Genomic DNA, 26,549 nt, shown 5'->3' with positions numbered 1-26,549 from the left:
CGTGATCCAGCAATCCTGCTTCTGGGTATTTATCCAAGAGAATTGAAATCAGGATCTCTAAGAGGCATTAGCACTCCTGTGTCCATCGCAGCACTGTTAACAGCTGCCAAGACCTGAATGTCCATGGATGGATGAATGGATTAAAAAAATGCAGTATATCCACACAATGAAATATTATCAGCCTCATCAAAGAAGGAAGTCCTGCAACATGCAACAGCAGGAATGACGGTTGAGGACATTATGCCAACTGAAAGGAGCTAGTCACAGAAGGACACGCACTGCATGCTTGCATTTATAGGAGGTGTCTAATAGTCAAATTCACGGAACAAAGAATAGAAGTGTGGGTGCCAGGGATTGATTGGGGGGGATGGGAAGTTGATAATCAATGGACATAAGATTTCAGCTCTACAAGATGAACGAGTTCTAGAGATCTGCTGTAGCACGTGTGCCTATGGATAATAGTACTGGATCATGCGCTTAACCATCTGTTACAAGAGTAGATCTTAATGTTAAGTGTTCTTACCGCAGTAGAAAAAAATATATATTAAAAAGAAAGAAAAAAACCTATACGAAAAAAATGGTAACAGATGAGTCAAAACAGTGGGTGCTTTGCATGGGAAGAGACAAAGGAATGAGGCGGTAAAATGATAAAAATGCTTATTTCACTAAAAAGAAAACAAAGACAGGTCCTCCCATGAAACATTTTTACCCCAAAACTGATTAGGAATCCACTGAAACCATGAAATCTAACTACCTAGTTTCAAAGAAATACAGGGCCCGGAATAACATATTCGATAACACTAAAGGTAAATCCAGGGAATCTACCAATCAGGAAAATCCAGAATGCAGGAAACTTTAGGACCAACAACTCAGTTTCATCAACAAATGATTAAGAGAGAGAGAGAGAGTTGGGGAAACCAATAGGTTAAGAGAGAGACAATTGACCAAATGCAGTATGTGGACCTTTTTTGGCTGCTGATTTCAGGAAATCAACTAGAAAAACCATTTATGAGGGGGATGACGGGGGATGCCATGGAATTGTTCATTTTTAATTTGATAATGGTATTATGATTTTTCTAAAGTCCTTTCCTTTTAAAGATATATACGGACATATTTTTGAAAAAATTCCAGTAACACTTGTTATGTCGTTTTCTGTGCTTTTTTCATGACGCTGTTGTAGCCTGTGTACTGATCACCATATGCACGCACGCGCGCGTGCACACACACACACACCCCTACCCAGCAGGACAGCAGTTCCAAAGCATAGACAATTCTGTCTCACCTACTGTCCTGCGCAGGCCTCAGTATAGGGCTTTGCATACCGAGAATACTCAAATGTCTATTGAATTTGAAAAAAGAAAGAAAATAAACCAAAAAGAGCCAGGACGCCTTCAGCGATAAGAAGTATACTTTGAACCATGCATTGGTTATGTTTAATAGAACTTCCTGTGCCTGAGTCCAAACACAAAGTCCTGGGGAACGAAGAGCAGGGACGCAAAGCTGCCACCCTGACTCGTGAAGGGGACCTTCTTTGGGGAAGAAGATGCTGACACCCCCAGCCAGGCTGGGTCCCTCCGACACATGTCCAGCTGCAGCGGATTTATTGTGTGTGTCGCCATCTGTCTCCACGACCGGACAGGGGCCCCACCCTGGATCCGGTCACGCGGCTAGACCTGGTAGGTGGTTGACAGCCCAAAGGAAGAAGCTTCAACAGCGTCCAGAGGAGGAACAGGCTGGTCACAAAGAGGGTCAGTAGCACCCTGGTGCCCGAGGCAGGGGCAGCAACCGGAGACCCTGGATGGGGGTGTCTAGTGACTGGGCCCGCAGTCCTGTTCATCTGAGTTGCCGATGACGGGAATGGGAAGTGGGCATTTGACAGGAAAAGGGGTACTGGAAGGCAGAGGGGGTCTGGAGGGGATAGGACCTGGGAAGCAGCTGCCGCCCGCTGTGTGACCTGGGGCGCGGCTGGCCTGGGCCGGCCTGGTCCTTTCTCAGTGCAGTAGGATGTGGGAAACCACAGGAATGCAGGCGGGGCTCGTGCATCACAGCGGAAAACTGAGTTCCTGAGCACATCAGGGAGGTTTACTCAGACTAGCTGGAGGAAACCACACGGAACAACCCAGCTATGGAATGAGGACGTAATCAAGTCACGGCATGGGCACCAGGTGGGGGGGCTCCTTCTGCCTGTGATAGATAAGGGGCAGGAAGAGGAGCTGACATTTGAGTGGGTCTTAAAAAGCTAGACAGGATGGAAAAAGAGAGAAAAACAAAACTCACTGAGTGCTCGTGATGATCTGGGTGCCTGTTAGGCACTGAAGTTCCCTTCCAGAAAAGGGGCCACACAAACAAAGGCCTGGAGATGCGAAACTACAGCGGTGTGTCTGATTTTCGTTCCCCTCTTTGTCCATTCCTGTTCCCTTATCACTCTGGAAAAAACCCACTAAAGATGAACTGTTTCTCTTTGCTTCTAGAAATTCACTCCAGGGCTTGATCAGAGGTGGGTGTCAAGATAGGTATACTCACAACGCTCAAAAACAGCAAACCAACCGCTAGGTTAGACGGGTTAAAATACTATGTAGGCTTCAACAAGCACGTTGCCAAAGGTTAGCTGATGGCGTGGAAAGAGCTATCTCCCATATCGAGTGGAAAAAAGCAGTTACAAAACAATACAATCCAACTTTATTTTTGAAAATAGAATACATTTTTTAAAGACTAAAAAGAAATCTAATGTTCAAAGAGTCTGTCTCTACGTGGTGGGATTATGGGTAATCTTCATCCCGCCATCTTCTACAATGAATGTGTTTTACTTTTTAAAAATTAGATAAAAACACCCCCAGAATGTTATTTAAACACACACACACACACACAATTGAAAACAGGCCCACGTGGGGTAGGCTCACCTTCTGCAGGATGGGGGTAGGGCAGGTGTTGTCAAACAGGACTGAGTTGAAGATTCCATACACGCCCTCACTGAGGTGGTACACGATGGTCTTGGGGGTGGAACCATTCTCCTCTGTGGGGAGGGGAGGGGTCAGGGGCAGCACAAGCAGGGGTGTGAAAGGGTGGGAGGGGGCGCTGGCACCATGGGAGGCTCAGCAAGGACGATGGGTAACTGAAGCAAAAAGACTGCCCCTTCCTCAGCTATGGGGTGGGTCCTGCCGCCTCCTACGACACGAGGCTCACGTGGTGCACTCACCCCTGCAGCTGAGCAACCCTGCGCAGGACATACTTCCTGCCTGCATGTGAGCCCCTGGAAGCCCCGGCAAAGGAAAAAGAGCAGCCCACCCAACACGATATCCCAAGGGGTTAAGCCGCTCGCTCAGAGGCACGCGATGGGGCAGTGCATGATCTGAAATGAGAAACCAGGTCTCCTGGCTGGCCTAGATACAGTAATTACCCAGATTTATAAAGGAAGCCAGAAGAATGTCATCTTTACACACACACACACACACACACACACACACACACACACACGGAAGACATTCTACATGGAGCCCACCACCCCTCCAAGTGGATTCTCAGGGCAAGACACACAGACCTCAGCTCTCCTGCCTGGGACCCTGGAGCAGAAGAGAAGGCAAGGCCCCAAGATCAGAGCTCCTGACCCCACTCACTCAAGGGGCTGCTGGAAGGACTGATCTCTCTGGAAGGGCAGGGATGACAGCGGGAGTTGCAGCATGGGCAGAGAACCCTGAGTCAGCCCAGCCTGAACTTGAATCCAGGCACTGGCCCTTACCGGCTGTGTGACTTTGGGCTAGTGACTCAACCTCTCCAGGCCTATGTTCTGTCACCTATAATAGGCTTAGACAAATAAAAGTTGTCATTAAGTATTTCCATTATTTATGAGCAGCAGTAGGATGAGTAAGAGCCTATACTTTGGAGAGGAGACAGACATGGGGTGGAATGCAGACTTCACTTTTTACTATCAAGCAATTCACTGTATTCTCTTTGGCTCTCAATTTTCTCATCTGCACAATGGGTTAATAAAGGATCTGTTCTCCCTAAGGTTGTTCTGATCTCAATCTTCATAAAATATAAACATGCATAGGGAAAACTGACATTAAATAAGTGTCTTGGGGGTAAGGGGACTTGGTTGTAAGTTTCCCTACAGAAAGGAGCCATTCTCCAGATTCCCCATCCCCTAAAACCAGACCTTGCTCAGCCAGCCACTGTCCCTAGCTTCGGGAAAAAACGGGGCTCTGCTGCCCACCTGGCACCTACCCTCCCTTCCAGGCTGGTCCAGAAGAACCTCCTTCTTGGCGATGATGCTGACTGCCAAGGTGAAGGCCGAAGTCACATAGTAGCGCCCCAGCCTGGCAAGGATGTCCACGCCACAGCCCTCCGGGAAGTACAGGTCCAAGGCTGAGTTGATCACAGAAGCAATCTGGTGGGACAGGGACGGGGACAATGACGTGTGAAATGTGGGGTTTACGTACTGAGGACTTGATATAGCTGCAAGTCTATTTCTTGAAAGCTGCTTTGATTTCAGAAAGAAGCACTTGGCCACTGCTAAGGCCCCAGCTGGTGACTGCAGACAGTTGGCCAGGAAGGTAGGAGGCAGACGGAGCTGGGTCAAGACCCTTATGCTTGTGTAAATCACCTGCCTCAACGCCCCCACAATGGGAAGAGGTGTTCTTAACGTAATACTTGGTACTCACGTTCCAGAAGCCCTGACGTAGATCTTTCTTTCATAAATGACCAATGTGTTAAATGACACATTTTTCACAGAAAATACAGAGAAGAATGAAGGTCAAAATCACCCTTCATTCTGTCATCGAGATTGTGAATCAGTGTTAACTTTTTGGAGTAGTTCCTTTAATTCTTTCTTTGTACAAACACTGGTTTTTATTATAAACATGATACGGCTGTACGTAAGTTTTATAACCTGCTTTACTCAGACTCTGTGAATGACCTCACGTGGAGGTCATACGAATGTACCATAATTTAACCACTTCCCGGGTGTTAGATGGACCAGGAAAGTCCACTGGGTTTTTGTTCTGAACACTGCTACAATGCTCATCTTTGAAGCGCACTCTTTGTGTCTGTAAGGGATTATTTTCTCAGGGTCAGTCCTGAGATGTGGATGTCCCAGGACTTGGCTCTTATTGGGGAGAGGCGACCCCTAGTGGTTGGAGTGGGGATTGCGGTGGCACAGTTTTCTTGATTTCATGTCCCACGGAAAGGAGCAGACGGAAGGTGGGCTTTTCCTTTCCCTGCCCTCCCATTTGACTTCTCATCGGCTCACCTGAGGGAGAATAGAGCGTGCCAGGCCCTCAGACAGTTTCAGGCCTTATGCAAATAGGCCTGGTTAAGCTTCAAATATGTGCAGGGACTAGAGTCAGAGAGAGCTGGGTGTGTAGCCAGCTCTGCTGTAGACTCAGAAAGTGACGTGACCTCGAGGAGCCTCAGTTTGCTCAGCTGTAACACGGGGCTAATAATGAAATGATCCAGATAAAGCACCAAGCACGGCATGCAGCACCTAGGATCCACTCAACAGCACCGGGTACGCCGACCCCTCCTCCCGCAGAGCCCAGTACCACTTCGGACCCCAGGGTTACCTCTTCGAATCTCACTTTGGCCCCCTCCAATCCAGGGAAGCCACCACCAAGGTCCAGGATGTGCATCCCGTGGCCCAGCTCAGCGCCCATTTCAAACACAAGCCGGGCGTCTGCGATGGACTGAGTGTAGGCGTGAAGGTCAGGACAGCCGCTGCCAACGTGAAAACTGGGAAGGGAGGAAAACCCGCGGTTTGCATGCAGGGCCCCAGGCGCCACGGCCTCAGCCGCAGCCAGGAGCAGCCTTGGACGGGCACAGTGGTCATCGTGCCCATTCCGCAGATAGAGACTGAGGGCCCCGGAGGTTAAATGCATTGTCGAGGGTCATGGGGCAAGTGAGGAGTGGACAAGAGACAAGGTCCCTTGGCACTTGGTGTCCCTCCCATCCCTTCACACTGCCGCTGGGGCTGAGCCCTCTGGGATGAGAGCAGGGCCCCAGAGTCAGCCAGGTCCGTATGTACCTCTTAGTCAGTGCTGTGCTTTCGTTCCCCCATCTATAAAGGGGGGATAAGATCCCACAAGGCTGCGGGATAACACACCCAAAGCACTTAGCACAGTGCCTGGCATGTCCGAAGCACAGAATAAACGAAAGCTATACATTAGGTCATTATCATGACTTCCTCTGTACCCCTTCGAGCAAAGAGGCAGAGCAAAGGTGTGGCTGCACCACCTTTGGCCTATAGGTTAGCGTAACTCCTGCAAAGCCAGGTCCTTCCTGGGACCTCCTGGGACAAGAGCTTCTGGGGATCATGGGGTTGAGGCAGTGGGACCCTCCGAACTTTCTTTCCAAAGAGAGGAAACTCTCCAGTGGCAGGGCTCTAGGCCTGGGGACGGGCCCTCCTTGGAGGCCCTGAGGGAGGTCTCATAAAGAATTGATTAACTCCTGGGAAAGAGGCAGTGGGCCTGGCAGGGACGGTGGGGCTCCCAGGCACTCACCTCACCCCCACCACCTCCACGTGGCTCCTCTTGGCGTTTTCAAGCAGGTGTCTGCAGGATTTCAGCGTCGCCCCAAACTTGAAGCTCAGGGGGCTCAGGGAGTGAGAGTCATCAGTAGCAATGCACAGAACCATCCTGAGGAGACACGCAGCGCACCTCCGCCGGCTGGACCCCCCCACCCCAATCACGTCCTCTCGGAGAAGAGGGGAACAAACTCAGAGCCGCCCACCCCGACCCCCGGCCCCTGACCCCTTCCTGTCCCTGCAGTGCTGGTCAGCCTCCAAGGCCTGTCCAATCCATTCCCTAAACGTCCCTGGGCCCGTCCCCATGGCCCCTGCCCTGGCCCCGACCTCACCAGCTCTCCCCGGCCGCTCCACTTCCTCCAAATCGGCCTCTACACCAGCCAGGCTTTTCCAACTTTTCTTGTATGAGGGGAACCATTTTTTAAACACAGTCTTACTGAGAACCCCAAGATCACGTAAAACCGACCAAATGGAAGCTGCTTTGGGTGAACCAGAATGGCCCCCCCACCTGGCCTTCCCGTCGCCCCCGAGGAGGCCCTCCCTGGAACCCCCACGTGAAAGCCCCAGCCAGAGCAAAACGTCCAGCCCCGGCTCCTGGCAAAGCCCGAGTGCATCAGGTCCCTGCCCCGGGGCCGTGGCCCACCAGCCTTCGCGGCTGCCCTCACCCCTCGCACAGGGTCTGTTCGGGCCACACCAAATTTCTGCTCGGGCCTCAAGCACCCCGGGCCGCTTCCGACCCCCGGGCATTCTCCGCGCAGGCGGTTCACTGGGATACACTGTGGGTGCCTCCGCTAGTTCTGCTCACTCCTCAGGCCCACCTCGAAGGCCACCTCCTTCGTGCAGCTTCCCTGACCGCCACCCTCGTGCCCCCTCAGCCTGGGACTCTGACCTCCAGAACACCGCCAGCTTTGCTCTGCCTGGGCCGTCATGGTTATTTCTGCCTTGGTCCTCATCAGCCCCCCACCCCACTCGCCGGGTCCGGTCCAGGAGCGCCCGCCCCAAACTCCTGGGACTGCGGCCGGGTCCAGGGCAGGGTCCTCTGCTCCTGCCTGCTCCCCCCACCCCCTCCACCCTCACACTCAGCGCAGCCCTCCCCACGAGTGGCTCGCAGCTTACTTGGCACTGGGGTGGCTCTTTGCCACCTTTGCCAGCTCCGCCTCGTTGTCAAAGCTCAGCAGCCGGACCCCGTGCTTGGCAGCGTACTTGATCTGTGCGGTTTGCTTACAGGGGTTGGCGTAGATGATCTTACTGGCAGGGACGCCAATACGCTGGACCAACTCCATCTCTGCCTGTGGGGTCCCAAAGGTGATGGTGAGGAGGCTCAGGGCCTACGGGGCCCACAGAAGTCAAGGAAGCACGAATGAGGTGCAGAGTCATAGGTAGGCACGGGGAGGTCCCTAAGTAGTGGGCCTCATTTTTACCCAACAGATACGTGAAAATCAGGACTCACACCGGTTCACCACTGTTTGAAAGGCAAGACTGCCACAGACAGCCGTGCAGGTGGCACACTGTACAATTGAGGGGAGGAGGTCCCATTCACAGAGAATCCATGGTAGATTTATCTGTTTATTACAACTTCCTGGCAGTAAAGCATCTTAGTCTCACAAAATCAGTATATTCATTATAGTAAGGATGGGGTACATTTTCTAATTCACACAAAGACATCATGCAGAGTCATGATAGCCCTAACAATAGGCATCTGATACATTTTCCTGACAGTTTTAATGTTTAAAGACTCTTCCTTGATGGGCGCACCTGAGTGGCTCAGTCGGTTAAGCCTCTGCCTTTGGCTCAGGTCATGATCCTAGAGTCCCTGCTCAGCGGGGAGTCTGCTTCTCCCTCTCTCTCTGCCCCTCCCCCCACCTATGCAAGCTCTCTCTCTCTCTCTCTCTCAAATAAATAAATAAATTAAATATTTTTTAAAAAAATCCCTTGATGTATTGGAAAGTTCACCAGACCAAGAATCTTTTTGACACAGGTCATCCCACACCCTAAGGCCTGCTGTGCATGTGGCATTGTGCTGGGTGACTCTGGCCAGCCCTTCCCCCCCGAGGGGCCTCCCCTTCCTCATCTTTACAGAACACTGTTCCACCAGATTGCTGCATTAATGGCACAGACGATGGTGATGAGGAGAGCAACCATTGTCACTGGGCACCTACCACAAGCAGGCGCTGAATGAGATGTCAGTAAACTTTTTCTATAAAAGGCCAGAGAGCAACTATTTTAGGCTTGGGCTTGGTGGGCCATATAGGTTCCTTTTTTTTTTTTTTTTTTTTAAGATTTTGTTTATTTATTTTTAGAGAGGGAGAGAGAGCGCCCGTGTGCTTGTGCGCAAGCCACGAGCAGGGAGAGAGGCAGAGGGGTGGAGAGGGAGGGAGAGGAAGAGAGAATCCAAAGCAGACCCCACACCAGGCACAGAGCCCAATGTGGGGCTCGATCTCACAAGTGCGAGAACATGACCTGAGCCGAAACCAAGAGCCAGGCGCCCAACGGACTAAGCCACCCAGGCGCCCCGGCCACATGGGTTCTGTGACATCCACGCAACACCAAAGCAGCCAGAGACCGCGCATAAGTGAACGAGCGTGGCGGTGGTCCAGTAGAACTCGGCAGAAGCAGGCAGGGCCCGACTCTGGTTAGCCATCCGTTGTTCGCCAGCCCTTGCTTTGGATTCGCTTCTTTATCTACTCCTTACAATAACCCCGTCAGAGGGGTACTGGCTCCACTCTAGAGAGAAGGAAACTGGTACTTAGGGAGGCAATGCAGCAGGTAGGAGGCCGAACCAGCTTTCAAACTCAAGGCTGACAATGACGGAGGGCAAGAAATCGAGAGGAAGCCAGTTCTGAAACGCCGTAGGAGACAGAGGGCCACCTTCAGCCATCCTGAGTTTATAATAAGACTCTAATTTTAATGTAGCCCCTTTTCAGCACGGGGCACTGATGTGCCTTATCTCACGGGATGCCTGTAACCATCCTGTGAAGCACACACTGGCCACATTTCACAGAGGGCCACACCGAGTTCAGAGAAGTCCACCTGCCTGCAGAAACACAGCCAGTACGCAGCAGAGTGGGACAGAGCTGGAACTGCTGCCCACACAGCTGGCTTCCAGGGACCCCGGGTCCGAGTGGATGTGCAAATGTGTTTTTGCTCCCGGCCTCGCCACCTGCGCTAAGAGGAGGAAGCCATGGTGGCAGCCTGGGACTTGTGATTTACCATGGATTATAAGTACTTACACGGTAACTACTGTTATTCACTGAAGGATTCCCACATGCCAGCCATCGCATTAAATACTTTATATACATTTTTATTTAATCCTCATAATAATTTTATGAGGCAGGAAGCAGGGGCTCAGAGGTGAAGTGACTTGTCCAAAGCCACACAGCTTGTAAATGGCAAAGCTGGGATTCTTTTTTTTTTTTTAAGACTATATTTATTTATTGGAGAGAGAGTGAGCGAGAGAGCAGAGCAGAGGGTGTGGCAGAAGGAGAGGGAGAAACAGACTCCCTGCGGAGCAGGGAGCCCAATACAGGGCTCCATCCCAGGACCCCAGGATCATGACCTGAGCCGAAGGCAGATGCTTCACCCACTGAGCCCCTCAGGTGCCCCAAAGCTGGGATTCTAACCCAGGACTGTCTGACTTCAGCACACGAGCTCCTAACGACCGTACTGTGTTGGAGAATTCAACCTCGAGGCTGAGTTGACAAGCGTTTCTTGAGCATTGATTGGGACGCCAGGCTCCGTGACCGGTGCTACAGAAAACAAGTGGTGAGTAGAGCAGACAGAGGCTCTGAGCCCGTGGAGCTTTCGGGCAGTGGGAAACAGGCAAGAACAAAGGAGCACTGAATAATGACGGAGTTACAAACGTGGAAAAGGCACAGGATACTAGAGAGTGGGATGGGGGACCCGGATGTGAGGAGCCAAGAACAGCCTTTCTGAGGGTCAGAAAGTTAAGATGAGCTCCGCAGGAGGACTCGTCCAGGCCCAGAGGGAAGGAAAGAACGTTTCTGGTAGCAGGAGACACTGAGGCAGAATGTGCTCAGCCTGGTCAAGGAAGTGGCCTGGGCGGGGGGAGCACGGTGGGGATGACAGGGTTGCAGGGAGGTGGGCAGAGCCAGCAGGGAGACCAAGAGGGTTGGTGTGGGGCTGTATTTTATCCTGCGAGCCAAGGGAATCCGTTGGAAGGGTTTCAAGGAGGGAAACGGCACGGTCAGATTTGCACTTTAACTCTGGCTACCGTGTGAACGCGGACTCAGGAAGGGCCGAGAGGATTCTGCGGGGACTGGTCGCAATCGGCCAGGGCGAGGGAACAGATGGGGGAGAGGTATTTTGGGAGCAGGCTGGCAAGCCTGGTGGTGGCTGGCTCGTGGGGCTGTCTGACTCCACGCCCCGCAGGCCAAGCAGCCCCGTTCTAAGGGAAGTTGGTGAGAACTTTGGAACACACTGGGTTCCAGGCATCCTGTGGTATCCAGGCAGCCGCTGGAGATGCAAGGTCTGGGCTGGCTGGAGATCAAAATGTGGGAGGCGGCGGCATACTGATGGTATTTACAGCGGTGGGAGGAGATGAAATTCCCTAAGAGGAGGGACAGTTTACGAGAGAAAGGGAGCCTGAGACAGAATCCAGAGGAGCTCTCCCACCGAGAGAGGGAAGTCAGGCACCCAGGACCTGCGGAGAGGGGAGGAAGTAGGCCACATCTAGAAGAGGGGGAACAGGGGTGCCTGGGTGGCACAGCGGTTAAGCGTCTGCCTTCGGCTCAGGGCGTGATCCCGGCGTTATGGGATCGAGCCCCACATCAGGCTCCTCTGCTATGAGCCTGCTTCTTCCTCTCCCACTCCCCCTGCTTGTGTTCCCTCTCTCGCTGGCTGTCTCTATCTCTGTCGAATAAATTTTAAAAATCTTAAAAAAAAAATAGAAGAGGGGGAACAACACATAGATCATATATTCTTGTCACAGCAAACCTTGTCTTACAACTCGTGTCTGTACAGAAAGAGGGTGCGAACTCTCACAGGTGCCCGGGGAGGTGTGGGGGATGGGGGCAGGTGCAGAGCAGCGCTCCTGTTCAGCTCATTTACTCCTGAAGTCTTTAAAACGAGGAGCATAGGTTATTGTTGAGAGTTTTTAAAAAAGAATCTGTCACCAATGGGGAGTTGCTCTTCAGTGGGTATAAAATTCCTATTCTGCAAGATGAAGGGCGTCCTAGCGATCTGCAGAACCGTGTTTATAGTCAACCATCCTGTGCTGTACACTTAAAAATATGTTAAGAGGGTAGATCTCATGGTAAGTGTTTTTTTTTTTAAGATTTTATTTATTTGCAAGAGAGAGAGGGCACGCGTGCACGCACAAGCAAGGGGAGCAGCAGAGGAAGAGGGAGAAGCAGACTCCCCACTGAGTGGGGAGCCCGATGCGGGACTTGATCCCAGGACCCTGAGATCATGACCTGAGCCAAAGGGTGACGCTTCACTGACCGAGCCACCCCGGCGCCCCTCACATTAAGTGTTCTTACCACAAAAACAAACAGTTAACTGTGTTGCGTGTTGTTGAGAGTCTGGATAATAAGAGGACCAAGGAGTGTCCCTGACAAGGTCTAAATGCAACCACATGGACAGATCTCCAACACCTGCCGAGTTTAAAGCTATTGCGACACAGTATCCACCATACAAATCTTTTATATTTTGTACATTTTCTATGGATCATATTTGTACGTATTTTTTAAACACCATATACCCACCAAACTCAAAGTCAGAATGGTGATTACCTCTGGAGACATAAAGCTGATGGCCTACGTGTGTGTGTGTGAGTGAATCAATGTATTCTTTGAATAATTCAAAATGCATGTTTAAAATCAAGTGCTTACTGAATCTTGGAGATCGCTGGGGACGTTGGTAAGAGATTCCTCAGAGTAGTGAGAGTGGAAATGGGGGCGCATGGCTCAGATGCAGGGGCTAAGGGAAAGAGCCAGGTGCATGCAGACAGGCGAGTGTAGACAGCTCTGTTTGAAGCATGGAACTGGGCAAGGGGGTGGTGTGGAGTCCCAGGAAGGCTTTTTAAGATGGGAGGATGCTGATAGAGACAAGAGAAGGCAGTATGGGGGCAGGGGAGGTGACATAAGGTCCTTGGGAAGGTGGGTGGTTGGACCAGAGCCCTGCAAGGCATGGCCTGTGTCCTTGACCTGTCCGTGACATGTACACCCAGCCCCCCTACACACACACACACACACACACACACACACACACACACACACACACGGCTCTAGGTCAATGTTGACCAAGGTGTGGTGATGTTAAGCGTTGTCACTGATGATGGCCAACCAGAAGAGGGCAGCCTCGGCCTTTCAAGAAAAGCTGTGTGTCCCGGCTCCACCTCTCAGTGAGCGTGACTGTCACACCTACAGGGAGGGGGCCCGTGGCCTCTCTCGGCCCTGAGGGTTAGCAAAGGCACCCGCTGGGGCCCAGCTCTGCCATCCCCTCCCCAAGGACAATGGAAACATGCAGCGAGAGAGCAGGAGACGCCCTGCCGCTGGCCCTACTCACGTGGCCACTTCCCAGCCAGTCGTTCACCCCCTGCACCCCCTTGCCGGTCTGTTAAATGCTTCCTCACGGGGCTGTTGTCAGAATCAGGGTAGTAATAATTACCTCACAGGGTTGTGGCGAGAATAAAATGAGATCATATACAGAAAACACTCGGCAAAGTGCCTGGCAGGACAGAAGCTCTCAGCAACAGTACGTGCTTTCAATGTCCCCGAGGACGGCAAGGTCTTTCTAAGCCCTAACACCCTCTAACTCTGCTCTCTGGAGGCCAGCGCTGAGGCCAGGCGGCTAAGCACAGTGCCCCACCTCTGGCTTTCCAGGGGGTCTGGGTCCTGTTCTTCACCCCTAGACCAAGAAGCCTGGAAAAGGAGCCCCTTCCTCTGCTCGAGCAGAGCCCCCGCTTGCCCGCAGGGGGACGTCCAGGCTGGGCTACCAGCAAGCTGCACGCAGGTGGCCCCCAGTCTCCTCGACTGTAAAATGGCGATCTCTCTCCCGGGCTTGACGGGAGACACGCATGAAGCTCGGTGTGCAGAGCAAGAGCTAATGCAGAGGGGCTTTGCGGTGACAACAGGGAGAGACTCACCTATCACTAAGAGCATTGTCGTCTTTGAGAAAGGTTAACCTGCTTGTTCTCACCATCCCACCATGGTGCACACCTCTTTCCCACCCAGAATCCCTCCACCTCTGTCATCCTGCCCAGGCTAGCTCTCCTCCTTTCTGCTCCAGGGTCCCTTTCTAGAATCCTCTTCACAACACCCAACCATACCCCGAACCAGGATTTCAAAGGAGTTCCCCTCAAAGCAATCATGACTAACCATTAACAAAATACCAGGAATGACAATATCATGAAGCAACGCCCACCAGCTTTGTTCTCACCTCAGGGCCCTTGCACTTGCTGTCCCCTCTGCCTGAAAGCTCCCCCCCCCCCCCCCCCCAGTTATCCACCTGGCTTGATCCTTTGCTTCCTTCAGGTCTGTATTCAAATTTCAGCGAAGCCTTCCCTGGCCAAACTACATAAAAGCACAGTCCTCCTTCCCAACATTCCCTACTTCCCTTCCCCACTTTAAATTTCTCCCTAGCATTGACCATCTAAAATTAGATAGCTTTTCATCGTTTAACTTGTTCGTTTTTTAGAAAGCAAGTTCCGTGAAAGAAGAGCCTTTTGGGTTTGGTTTGGTTGGGTCACTTGCTAAATCCCCACCTGGGATAGTATTTGCTCCCTACTAGATGCTAAAAAAGGTTTGCTTAATGAACGCATATGTCCAAAGCTATACTCTGAGGAAACTTTATAAGCTTGAAGGCTTTCATCAACTAAGAACAGGATGAAAATAGATGAGCGAAGCATTCAACTCCAAGACCACAGAGCCTGTCTTAACACTGTATTGCCAGCCCTAGTTACACGCTGACCCACACACTGGAGTGCAACGAATAGAGAATAATAGTAAATAAGCAAAGTAAGTCTAGAGAGAGCAGGAGAGAAATCAAGATGACTGCGTTAATCTCATTAGAGAGGCAGCAAAATTGGCAACACAACAGAATTCTCAAAGGATTAGTTGAGAAAATGTAGTGTCGCACATTATCAAGACTATAAGAGAAAAAAAACTGATGATAAGAAGGTATTTTTGTCTTGTTTTGTCTTGTTTTAATTAGAAGAATACCACGTATAGCTCTATGCCAAGAAGCTTGAAAATCTCCATTAAAAAGGTGTCCCATCTACCCAGAGACACACACAGTTCCCATTTAGAACTTCCATGCCTGTTTCTCCCTCCCTCATCCCTTCAACCCCCCTCCCAAGTAGGTGGCCCCGTCCCAGGGGGCAGGGGCCAATGGCAAGTCACCCCGTTTCCCCAGGGCCCACCGGCAGCACCCCACCTCGTGCGTGCTAAGCAGGCAGCGAGGGTCAATGTGCCAGCGTGGGGCAGGGGCTCACCTTGTTGGCACAGCTGAAGCCCAGCCCCAGCTCGGCCAGGACCTTCAGCACACCTGGGCTGCTGTTGCACTTGACCGTGTAAAAGGGCCGGACTCGTGGCAGGCACTTTAGGAAGCAGAAGTGCTTCCTCACCACAGCACCCAGGTCGGCCACGAAGAAGGCAGCGACATCACCCTGTGCAAGAAGAGAGAATGTGAGACCCCCGCTCGGCTCCCTCCTGGTGCATGCCATCTGCCGTCCTCCCGGGCACCTGCCCCAAGCCCGGCTCTGGCCACCAAGCCACCCGGCTCTCCGATTCTCTGGACAGAAGGCCGACTCCTCAGTCTGCACTGGGGGTTCTGTGATCTGGCTCCAGCCCCTCTCCTCACCGCAACTCAAGTTTCAGCATTTTCTGGAGCATTTTCCCACCTCCAAGCTCTTGTTCCCACCATGCCCTTCGCACAGAATACCTTTGACCCCCCTCGGGTCTGGCAAATTCCCAGTCTCCCTGCAAGTACCTCCCTGAAACAATAAGGCAACTCTGTCTTTAATGCTCTCACTGCATTTTTGCACACGCTTTCAAGTATCGGAGCTGTATATGCATTCGTCTTCTCCAGAAAAAGATAGATTCCTTGCAGGCCAAAGCTACGGCCTGCAGCCCACGGCCTTCCACACGTTGGTTCTCGCTGAAGCCTTGCGAGAGTCCCACTGCCGTTGCGACCCATGCCTATGAACAACCGGTCATCACAGATTTGCAGAGGACAAAACATGTATGAGGCTCTGGGTGAGACAGCATTACTTTAGCCCTCGCTGGAACTCAGTTTCCCTTTTATGCTACACTTTTTTCCTGAAGCCCACTTGGTGTCAGACATGATACTAAGGAACAGAGGTGACCAGACAGGGCTCTAGCCCTGAAGGCGCTTGGATCTTAAAGACAACCAACCCTTTGAGCAATGACAGGCCCGTTCGATAAATGCTCCGCAGGCGTTCCCCCACAATGCAGCGGAGGCCACAGAGAAAAGGAAATACAAAATCGGCCTGGTAGATTAGGACAAAGTGACACTGATGAGTAATGAGGAAGGACAGAAATAGGTAAGAGCAAGAGAGGCCGGCGGAAGGGCAGTCCAGGCAGAGGGAACAGCCCGGGCAGAGGGGCGATAACAGCACGTGGCGTCATTGGGAAACAGCAGCGGTTTGGCTCAGATGGAGCATGGTCTACTGTGGGCAACGCCGGGAGCGGGGCTGTAAAGGCCGAGACCCTGCAGGTGGTGGGGAACCGCCAGACAGTTTTGAGTTGGAGTGTGGCTGTGATCAAGTCGGGCCGGTGGGATGAGGCAGGGAGGAGGTTAGCAGACCCCTGGAGAGATGAGGTCTGAGCTACAAAGCCAGGGCCCAGCAGAGCAGCCCGGCGGGTGGTGTGAGGAGCTTGGTGGTGCCCTGATGAGGGGGGAAGCCGGATTCCCAGGTTTCTGACCTAGCGGGCTGGGTAGACTGTGGTTCATCAGGGCCGGGCAGGAAGGAAGGGCAAAGTTCGGGGCAGAAACAAGGAAATGGGGGTCCTATGAGCCCGTCTCTGGGCAACAGCAAGGACTGAACGCCAAATATGAGGGAAGAAGAGGACCAGAGGAGTCCGTCCAGAGAAGCAGCTGGGCCTGCACCAGGAACCAGAGACCCACCCCTACTCCCAGTCCCTCACCGCAGTGGCCTGTGAGGCCCCCAGAGTGAGCTCCTCCAACAGGTCTCGGGTGCTGAAGCCCTCCTCCACCATCACAAAGTCTGTTTCGCTCAAGTAGCCAGCCATGCCGAGGAGGAGGAGCCGATGGGCTGGATGGAGCCGCCGCCCCGCCGCCTTAGAAAGTATGCAACACACTGCGGGGGGGAAAGGGGGGATAAAGTGAGGGGGCCCGCTGGAGGGCTGCTCTCCGCTGCCCCTCTGACCTCCCCAAGCCGGGGCGCCCAGTCCTGTCACACCCCGCCTCCAGCACAAGCCTGGGGAGCTTAGGTCCCCTGAGAAGGGTGGGGACTGTCAAGAATCCTGGACTGGGGCAAGGCATAATAGGCCTAGATGTCACGCCTCTCCGAGCCTCAGTTTCCCCATTTGTAAAATGGATGGATTATTTTGGAGCTCTTTTCCAGTTACGAAATTCGGGTTTTAGCAAAAAGGGAAAGAACGAGAGGGAGCAGGAAAGCCAAGAAGCTCCGGTGGGGAAGTTTTCAGGGGACCCTCAGTCTTGACCACGCCCAACTAAAGAGGCTGGGAGTGGCCCCACCAAGGGGTCCCAGCCCCAGAGCAGGAGCTTAGGTTCTAGTCCGCCCTCCGCTCCGTGACCTTGGGTACGCCCTGTCCCCTCTCCGAGCCTCAGTTTCACCGTTTGTAAATGGGGGGTGGGGGCGGGCAGGTCCTGAAGTGCCAGGATTCTAAGCGTGCATGGGGCCACATGGTGGGTAGGGGTCGCGGGCTCCCGGGCGGGAACCGAAGGCTGAGGTTCTGCCCGGGTGAGCCCTCCCGAGTGCAGGGCCGAGGACCCGCCCCCCACACCCCCTTACCAAGCCCCGTCCTCCTTCGCGGGGGCCAGAGCCAGGCGCGCTGCTAGGGGGGGTCGCCGGTGACCTCGAAACTTGTGCAACACCCCAAGGAGGAGTGGCAGTTGCGGAGCCGAGGCCCCTGCTGAGAGGAGGCAAGGGGGCCGGGGGCAGGTCAGCACTGGAGCCGAGGGCGCCCGCCCCCGGAGGCTCCCCAAGCCACTCCCCGCACTCGCCTTAAAACGCATTTACACGGCTTCGGCCCATAGGTCTCCCCAGCGAGTGAATCGGATCCTCCGCGCCTCCGCTCGCCCGCTCCCCCCGGTTCGGGCCCCGCGGCCTGCGCCCCGCCCGCCCAGCAGCCACCTAACCCCACGCCCCGCCTGCCGCCTGCCGCCCGCTTATATATGCCCCGCCCAGGCCCCGCCCCCTGGCGCCCAGGCCCCGCCCCACTCGGGGCCCCTCAGTAGCCCTGGCAACCGGGTGCCGCCATCCCATTGGTCGATTCCGACATAAAGCATTCAGCTGTGCCACCCTGCTCGGCAAACCTGAGTAAGCTTCAATCCCCCCAGCCGGAGGGCTCCGCGGCTACCCCGCGCTGGGAAACGGTAACTGCAGAGCCGCCTCCTCAGAATCCCGAGCGCCTACACGCTGGGAAGCTTAGGTCCTGGATTTTGGATCTTAGCGAGCGGACAGAAAGCCAGGAGGTTTCCTACTTGCTCCGGGAAATCTCTGACTACCTCAACTCCCGGGTGCCTCTCTCCTCTACTCTGGTGATCTGCTCATTCATCCCTCAAAGCCCAAGTCAAATGTCATCTCCTTGTGTTACTTTTCTAATAAAATCCTTCTTATTTAATTATCTCTCCCAGCGTCTTCTCTGATTCCTCCAACTCAAAACCCAGCTAAAATGTCTTCAGAGATGTGACTTTCCCAGTTCAGGGCAATCTCTCCCCTCCCTTCATCCCACCTTCTTTTTTTTTTTTTTTAAGATTTTATTTATTTATTTAACAGAGAGAGACAGCCATCGAGAGAGGGAACACAAGCAGGGGGAGTGGGGAGAGAGGGAACACAAGCAGGGGGAGTGGGAGAGAAAGAAGCAGGCTCCCAGTGGGAGAGCCTGACGTGGGGCTGGATCCCATCCCAGAACTCCAGGATCACGCCCTGAGCGGAAGGCAGACGTTTAACGACTAAGCCACTCAGGTGCCCCCATCCCACCTTCTGAATCCGGCAAACTCCTACTCGCCTTCGAATAAAATGGCTCTTCCAAGATGCATTCTCTGACTTCCTCAACTCAAAGCATTTTTTCTCTTCTACACCTGACAAACTCCTGCTCTCCTATCAAAGTACAGCATAATGTCACCTTCCCTGTTGAGTGTCCCATGACTTTCCTAGCCCGGAGGGACAATGGAACTCACAGCAGTTACATCTGTGGGGACTCCTCACTCATTTGGCTCTTGTTACCCAGAGCATGAGATTCCTGTTATTGCTTTGCACTTCTTGTTTGGTTACCCTTCCCAGCTATTCTGTGAGCTCCCAAGGGCAGGAACTGAGCGCCTGACTCCTCCGAGTGCTCAGTGCCTGGCATAAACAAGAGAGCTAAAGACGATTCTGTATCTGTGTTACTCAAAAGCTAATTCAAAAGTTCATCTGAAACAGTGATCATACAAGAATAGCTGAGACATTCTCTAAAAAAGAAAGAAAGAAAGAAAGAAAGAAAGAAAGAAAGAAAGAAAGAACTTCTTCCACCAGATATCAAAATATTTTCTAAAGCTATAGTCTTTAAAACATCATGGTGCTGTGCAGGAAGAGACAGCAGTAAAACAGAACGGAGTCTAGAACAGTCTCATGCATATTGGAGAATTTGATAGGTAATGGGGGCAGCATTTCAAATCAGTGGGGCCAAAGGGCTCTTTAGTCTCACATATGTGTTCATGTTCTCTGTCAGGCTGTAGGCTTCTTGAAAGCCAGAGGCAGTTCTCGTCCTGCCTCAGTATCTCCCTAGGGCATCATGCACAGCCTAATCGGACGGTACTCAGCATACATATGGTGTAGACCATGGGAGTATGGAAGAGCCATTTTTTGCTCCGCACTCAGCCTGGACACATGACCCCTGGGTGTCCTCGGTGGGGTCATCCTGCTCAGACCAAGGTTCCCTCTGCCTGGCTTGGTTTTCCTGCTGTGAACTGAGAGGGTTCAGACTGAATGAATTTTCTAGGCCCTTCTGCCTGGACCCATCTTGCTTTCTATGCATTGGAGCAGACTGTCAGAGGCAGTCCTCTTTACAGGATGGGTCATTTGCAGGTCCTTGCAGGTCCATGCTTTGAGACGTTTGCAGTCATTTGCACCATAATATGAATTAGTGACTGAGGTCTTCCTGAAACTAACATCTACTGGTTGGGAGGGGGTAGACCAACATAGCTATGGCAGAAACCTCAAGATAAGATGACAGGAAGAGAAGAGTAGGGGCGCTCAAACAAACTGGCTTTATTTTATTTTTTTTAATTATTCTTTGAGCTGGCTGTATTTGGATGCCATGGTCTAAATTTGCCTCACCAGCTCTTTTCATCACCTGGTACATACTTTAGTGCACAGTGGGCACATTCATATTCTTACTGAATGAATCAATAAAGGTAAGAAGAAACAAGCCTGAATCCACTCTGTCTATTCGAAATTTGTCAAGGGTTAGTAGTCAGAGTAGAAAAATCCGTAACCCTGGACTGGATACAGATAAGCTGTAGATTTATCTTTTTCCCTCCTGGATATGTGATGTCACTGAATCTCCATGACAACCCTACGTCATAGGGGCTATAATTGTTCCCATTTTATAGATGACGAATCTGAAACGCAGAGAAGTTCGGTAACCTGCCCAGGGTTACATAGCAAGTAAAGGGGGAGTCCAGATTTGAACCCATACATCCCAATTCAGCCTTTATGCTTACCTGCCAACCAGTGCCTGAGCGTTTGGGCCCCAGCTCAACAAAAGTCACCCAGTCATCCTGCTGGCATCCAGACCAGAGGCTGGTGGTTCCTCTTCCGCCAGTCTCCTGTACCGCTGGTATCCACGCACAGCCCTCAAAAGCATGTTGCTGAAGCAGGACCAAGAGCCTCTATCTCCGGCCAGGATCGTGTCAGGCAATTTCAACCCATTCTTCCTAAACCAATCGTAATTATAGTCACAACCACCGCAAAAATATAAATGCCTTATGTGTGTAGAGAACTGGAGAGTTTGCAAAATACTTTCTGGTTCATCATTTCATTCAGGCTCCCCAGTGCTTCACAGGATCGGACACCGCTTCAATTCAAGCTTGGCTGAGGAAAATAAAAGGTCAAAACTCACAAAGCAGGGCGCCTGGATGGCTCAGTGGGTTAAGCGTCTGCCTTCGGCTCAGGTCGTGATCCCGGGGTCCTGAGATCGAGCTCCTTGCTCAGCGGGGAGTCGGCTTCCTCCTCTGCCTCTGCCTGCTGCTCCCCTGCTCGTGCTCTCTCTCTCTCTGACAAATAAAGAAATAAAGTCTTAAAAAAAAAAACAAAACCTCACAAAGCCATCAACAAACTCAGGTTTATTCTGCTATGTCTATAGTGTAGCCTGGGAAGTGGGTAGTCCAAGCTGGCATGACCTTCTACAAGGTCGTCAGGAACCAAGGCTCCTCCTCTCTTTCAACTCTGCCATCCTCAGCTCCGGCCGTTAGCCTCATGGCCCAGAATGGCTGCTGGAGCATTCCCAGGGCGAACATTGAACCCCTATGCCCAGAAAAATTGTTCCCGCTCGGTATCCTTTCTGACCGATCGTCTCCATCTCCATGCGACTGTTACCGACGTTAAACACCAGCGCTGCACACTGCAGTCATCAGGAGAGTTCGCTCAGGCAGCCGTCACCAGATTGCACATTTGTTAACTTCCTAAGGCTGCTGTGCCAAAGTACCAAAGACCGGCTGGCCTGAAACAACCGATGTTGATTGTCACGGTTCTGGAGGCTGCAAGTCCCGAATCAAGGTGTCAGCCGCGCCAGGCTCTCTGATGGTCCTTAGGGAGAATCTTCCCCCGCTCACATGGCTGTCTTCTCCCTGCATCTTCACATCATCTTCCCTGTGTATGTATCTGATTCTGTGTCCAAATTTCCCCTTTTAATAAGGACTCCAGTCATACTAGGGGAGGACCCACCCAAATGACCTCATTTGAACTTGATTACCTATGTAAAGACCCTGTTTTCTTTCTTTTTTCTTTTTTTTTTTTAAAGATTTTATTTATTTGGGCTACCTCGCTGGCTCAGTCGGTTAAGTGCCTGCCTTGGGCTCAAGTCATGATCCCAGAGTCCTGGATGGAGTCCTGCATTGGGCTCCCTGCTCAGCAGGGAGCCTGCTTCTCCCTCTGCCCCTGCCCACCCCCATGCTCTCTCTCTCTCTCTCTCTCAAAAAAAAAATAAATAAATAAAATCTTTTTTTTTTTTAAAGGACCGTGGGATCATGACCTGAGCAGAAAGCAGATACTTAACCAACTAAGCCACCCAGATGCCCCTGTTAGTCCCATTTTACAGATGACAAAATTGGGATTAAATCCTTTGTCTAAGATCCCACGGCTAGTGAGTAACAGAGCTGGGACCTTACTCTGGTCCGGCAAACTTGATGCCTATGAGCTAGGCCCTGGGAGTGGGGCAGGAAGCCAGAACAAAGAAGGCGAAGACCAGGCCAAGAGCAAACAACAGGAGACCCAAGAGAGGCTGGAACTGAGAGTCAGACACAAGATGAACTGGCAGAAAGGGCACGAACTGCAAACTCCCAGGAGGCATCAGTGCGATGGAGACTTTGAAGCAACCAGAAGCTGGAAGCAGCCAGAGGCGTGGCAAGGTCAGAGCCGGCTTCAGGTTAAGGATGGAAACGAATAACACCGGCAGCCGCCATGGATTGAGCATCTTCTAGGCCCCGGGCACGGTATTACGTGCTTACTGATGGTCATGGCTGACAGCGCCAGGCGGCCTCTCAGCCGCCCTATGCGGTGTGGGCTGTTGGTGTTATGGGGGAGGCAGCACGCAGGAGAGGCTAGCCGCCCCAAGGTCACACAGCGTGAGTGTGGCACCACCGGCTACATACATTTCCTCCGTCCTCACAACAAGCCTGCAAGGTGAGAATTATTACTCTCACTTCACGATGGACGCATCTGAAGCCCAGAGAGGCCAAGTGATTTTCCCAAGACCACACAGCTGGCAGACAGCAGAGCCTGGACACCTCAGAGCTGTCGGTGAGGGGATTGGAGTGGTGTAGCCCAGTGTCATGTGGGAGCAGACCTTGGACCCCAACCCTGGGAACCCAGAATTCTAGTTATTAGTGAGGTGCCTGGGTCCCCTGACACAAAGGCAGGCGGGACAGAGGTCCAGGACGAGGCACTGAGGAGGCGAAGTTCGAGGGTGTTGACCGAATGCGGGATGATTGTCACACCCCTGCCCTAGACGGGTGAGGTGCTGAGATGCTGAATTTGGTAGCCTGGATCTCTTTATGTTTACTCCCACTCTCTTTTAGGGGGAACATGAGTGTGAAAAAATAGTAATAGTAGAATAGAAAAAATAGTAATAGTGTGAAAAAATAGTAATAATTCCACAATTAAGGAATGCACACACTCTCTCTCAAGCCAGACCTGAGTCATTTCTGACAAATGTGATAGGAAAACAATAACAACCAAATAAAAACGACTCAGTTGAAAATTCTCCCTTCCTCCAGCTGCCGTCCCTGGAGCCACTGGGAGGGGACGGAAAAGGCCGTGGCCTCTCCCGCCTTCTCCAGTGGCTTTTGCCTAGTGCCTGGTACGTGCTTTCACAAATGCATCCTACACAGTAGCAATTAGTGTTATTACCCTGAGCCAGGAGGCCAGAGGAGAAAATCCAGAAATGTATCAGAAGGACACTGCTGGGGCAGGGTGGGAGAAGCAGCCCCACAAGAGGTTTGTCTGGCGACCTGGGCCGAGGGACACCCAGCAGGGGTCAGAGGCTCAGGGAGAGTCAGCCCAGCGTGAGGGGGTGGGTGGTGGAATTCCATTCCACTCCCCAAGAAAATGGGACTGAGGCTCATGTGCTGAGCACTGAGTCATACAAGCCCGACCCAAGCTGGGCCTCTTTCTAAATTACTGTAGTAGTCATGTTCTCCTCTGGAAAACTGCTCACTCACCCCCAGGAAGAGTGGAGCCAGGCAGCCATGTCCGTACCTCAGGGCGCTCTGCTCCCCTCCCCCACTGCTGACTAAACATCCCCACATCCTTAGGCCTCCAGTGAACGCACCAATCAGAGACACAGAGACTGTGCCCACGTGATAGGTCAGAGCCAGAGTCAATGGAATCCACTCTAGAGGGAGCCAGAGGCTTCTAGTCACACCTCATGTCTGGGAGAGACTGGGTCCTTCACAGAGGTCACATAGCTGAGTCCTTAATGACATGGACACCAGGCCTCCTGCCCTTGAAAGGCACAGTGTCACTTCCTCTGCATTCTGTTGGCTAAAGCGGGTCATGGAGCTGTCCCAGATTCAATGTGGGATGAGGCTGGTTCATTGGGGCCATCTTGGGAGACTAGCTGTCCCAAGAGCCATCTAGTCTCTGTACTGCCCACTGCCCCAACTCTGAGTCGTGCTCGTCATCTCTAGCCTGGAGGTCTGCAATAATTTTCCAAGTAATCTTCCTGTACTACTCTCCTTTCATGTCCATCTAGTCCCCACACAGCCCCCAGAGTGTTATTAAAATGCGAATAATGTCAAAATGCAAATTAAGTCAGTCCCCATTTCAAATGCTGCCAGACTCCCCTGTCGCTAGTGGGATCAAGTCCCTGATCCTTGACAACCCCTGGGAGGCCGTTTGTGAGGGACCCAGGTCCAGCCTCCTCCCTGCCCAGCTCCTCACTCTCCCTGCCACCACCACACCCACTGTCCCAGAGTTCCTCCAACCCGCTTCGCCTGTTCGTTCCTGGGGCCTTCACGTTCGCTGGTCCCTCCGCCTGGAACATCTTCCCCACCTCCCCACCTGCCCCACTGCTGCTCGTCCTCCAGGTCCCTGCGTAAATGCCCTTTCCCCAGAGAGGCTGTCCCAGCACTTGGGACCAGTCAACACATTTTTTTCTTGTGACTAAGAAAAAATCCCACTCACACTGGCTCAAGCAAAAAGGGAATTTCTTTTTGCCTCACGTACGGAAGCCACTGGCGGGTAAAAATTCAGATGCAGACTTCGCTTCAGATCTCAGCTCTGCCTTCCTCGGGACTGGTTTCCTCCTCGGGGGGGCTCTTACCCCACCACCAGCCCTGGACCCCAAGACTGTCTCCTCGGCCCTGTTTCTGATTGGCTGGGCCTGGGTCCAGAGCCATCCCTCTCCCCCAGATGGGAAATGGGATCAATATGGAAGGCGCGTGGGGAAGGGTGCTTCCCCAAAGGAAAAATGGGGTGTTGTTACCTGAAGAAGAGGGATGCGTCCTAGACGGGTAAAAACCACCAGCGTAGTTCCTTTCTCCCTCTGCTGGCACTCTGAGTGTTCACTTCACACATTCGGACACTCTCTCTCTCTCTCTCTCTCTCTTTTTAAGTAATTAAGTTATATTTAAGTAATCTCTACACCCAGTGTGAAGCTCGAACTCACAACCCTGAGATCAAGAGTCAGGCTCTCCACTGAGTGAGCCCACCAGGCGCCCCTCAGGTATTCTTGCCTTAGGATCTTTCCACAGGCTGCTCCCTCTGTCTGGAATGCTTTTTTTCTTCTTTTTTTAAGACTATAAATCCTTCAGGGCGCCTGGTGGCTCAGTCAGTTCAGCATCTGCCTTCGGCTCAGGTCATGATCCCAAAGTGCTGGGATCGAGTCCAGCATCGGACTCCCTGCTCAGGGAATAAATGAAATATTTAAAAAAAAAAGAATATAATCCTGGGACGCCTGGGTGGCACAGCAGTTAAACGTCTGCCTTCGGCTCAGGGCGTGATCCTGGCGTTCTGGGATCGAGCCCCACATCAGGCTCCTCCGCTATGAGCCTGCTTCTTCCTCTCCCACTCCCCCTGCTTGTGTTCCCTTTCTCGCTGGCTGTCTCTACCTCTGTCAAATAAATAAATAAAATATTAAAAAAAATAAAAAATAAAAAAAGAATATAATCCTTTAAAACAATATTTTATTTTGAAAATTCATACAGAAAATTTCTAAAAATAGTACATACCCATCACCCAGATTCCCAAATATTAACATTTTAACACTATCTGTATCATTCTTTTTCTGTGTACATGCATATTTATATATGTGTGTATACACGTGCGTATTGCATATCGATCTATATCTCTGTGCCCGTATAATTTATTTTTTTCTGAACTGTGTGAGAGTAAGTTGCAGACGTAATTTCCTAATATATAGCAGTGTGTGTTTTGCTGGGAATGTGCTTTGTCCGGATGTCCATATGGCTCATGTGGATACGGCACGCCTCACCTCCTTCAAATCTTTGATCAAAAGAAACTTCCTCAAGGAGGCAAACACGATCCCCTTATAAGGATGTCAACCCACCCCCTCCATACACACAGTTTTCACTTCACTCTCGGGTCTTACCCCCTCTTTACTTTTTCGTCTTTTACGACACCTTTCACTTTCGAGGATACATTGGAATTTTTTTTTTAAGATTTTATTTATTTATTTGACAGACATAGAGACAGCCAGCGAGAGTTGGAACACGAGCAGGGGGAGTGGGAGAGGAAGAAGCAGGCTCATAGCGGAGGAACCTGATGTGGGGCTCGATCCCAGAACGCCGGGATCACGCCCTGAGCCGAAGGCAGACGCTTAACCGCTGTGCCACCCAGGCGCCCCATACATTGGAATTTATATATTGTCTATGTACTACAAACTTCATAAGGACAAGGATCTTGTGTTCACTGAAATATCCCATGCTCCTAAAACAGTACTTAGCAGATAGCAGATGGTCCATAAATACTAAATGAATGAATGAATGAATGAATGAATAGGGCAACCTAACATCAAAGTAAATGGGTACCACAGTGCTTTTCAGCAGGTCCTGCCACAAGCCAGGCACTGTTTTTGGAGCTGTTCTGTGATGTCCTCTGGGGCTGCCGAGGCTCTCAATGGGACCA

At 51.9% G+C, this 26,549-nt stretch overlaps 1 protein-coding gene across 7 annotated transcripts in view; it reads right to left on the bottom strand.

Moving 5' to 3' along the window:
• The window catches only part of AZIN2 (antizyme inhibitor 2), a 43,308-nt gene extending 19,623 nt beyond the window's left edge, over positions 1-23,685 (bottom strand). Inside the window, exons 1-10 of one of the 7 annotated variants that reach the window (XM_057305131.1) lie at positions 23,624-23,673; positions 20,408-20,959; positions 17,493-17,613; positions 16,642-16,814; positions 14,967-15,140; positions 7,631-7,803; positions 6,492-6,626; positions 5,559-5,724; positions 4,222-4,384; positions 2,901-3,013 (exon numbers count right to left, since the gene is read on the bottom strand). In XM_057305131.1, the coding sequence (XP_057161114.1) occupies positions 2,901-3,013; positions 4,222-4,384; positions 5,559-5,724; positions 6,492-6,626; positions 7,631-7,803; positions 14,967-15,140; positions 16,642-16,746 (1,029 nt within the window). In that variant the 5' untranslated portion in view covers positions 16,747-16,814; positions 17,493-17,613; positions 20,408-20,959; positions 23,624-23,673. Of the gene's footprint in view, positions 1-2,900; positions 3,014-4,221; positions 4,385-5,558; positions 5,725-6,491; positions 6,657-7,630; positions 7,804-14,966; positions 15,141-16,641; positions 16,815-17,492; positions 17,811-20,407; positions 20,960-23,623 lie in introns of those variants that run through there. The other 6 variants (XM_057305132.1, XM_048221856.2, XM_048221858.2 and 3 more) reach the window with 6 other exon arrangements.
• Between the last annotated feature and the right edge of the window lie 2,864 nt (positions 23,686-26,549).

This window comes from Ursus arctos, unplaced genomic scaffold, assembly GCF_023065955.2.
Source record: "Ursus arctos isolate Adak ecotype North America unplaced genomic scaffold, UrsArc2.0 scaffold_32, whole genome shotgun sequence".
NCBI lineage: Eukaryota > Metazoa > Chordata > Mammalia > Carnivora > Ursidae > Ursus > Ursus arctos.
Note: the sequence above shows the minus strand (reverse complement) of the source record. Positions and strands in the feature narration are given on the sequence as shown.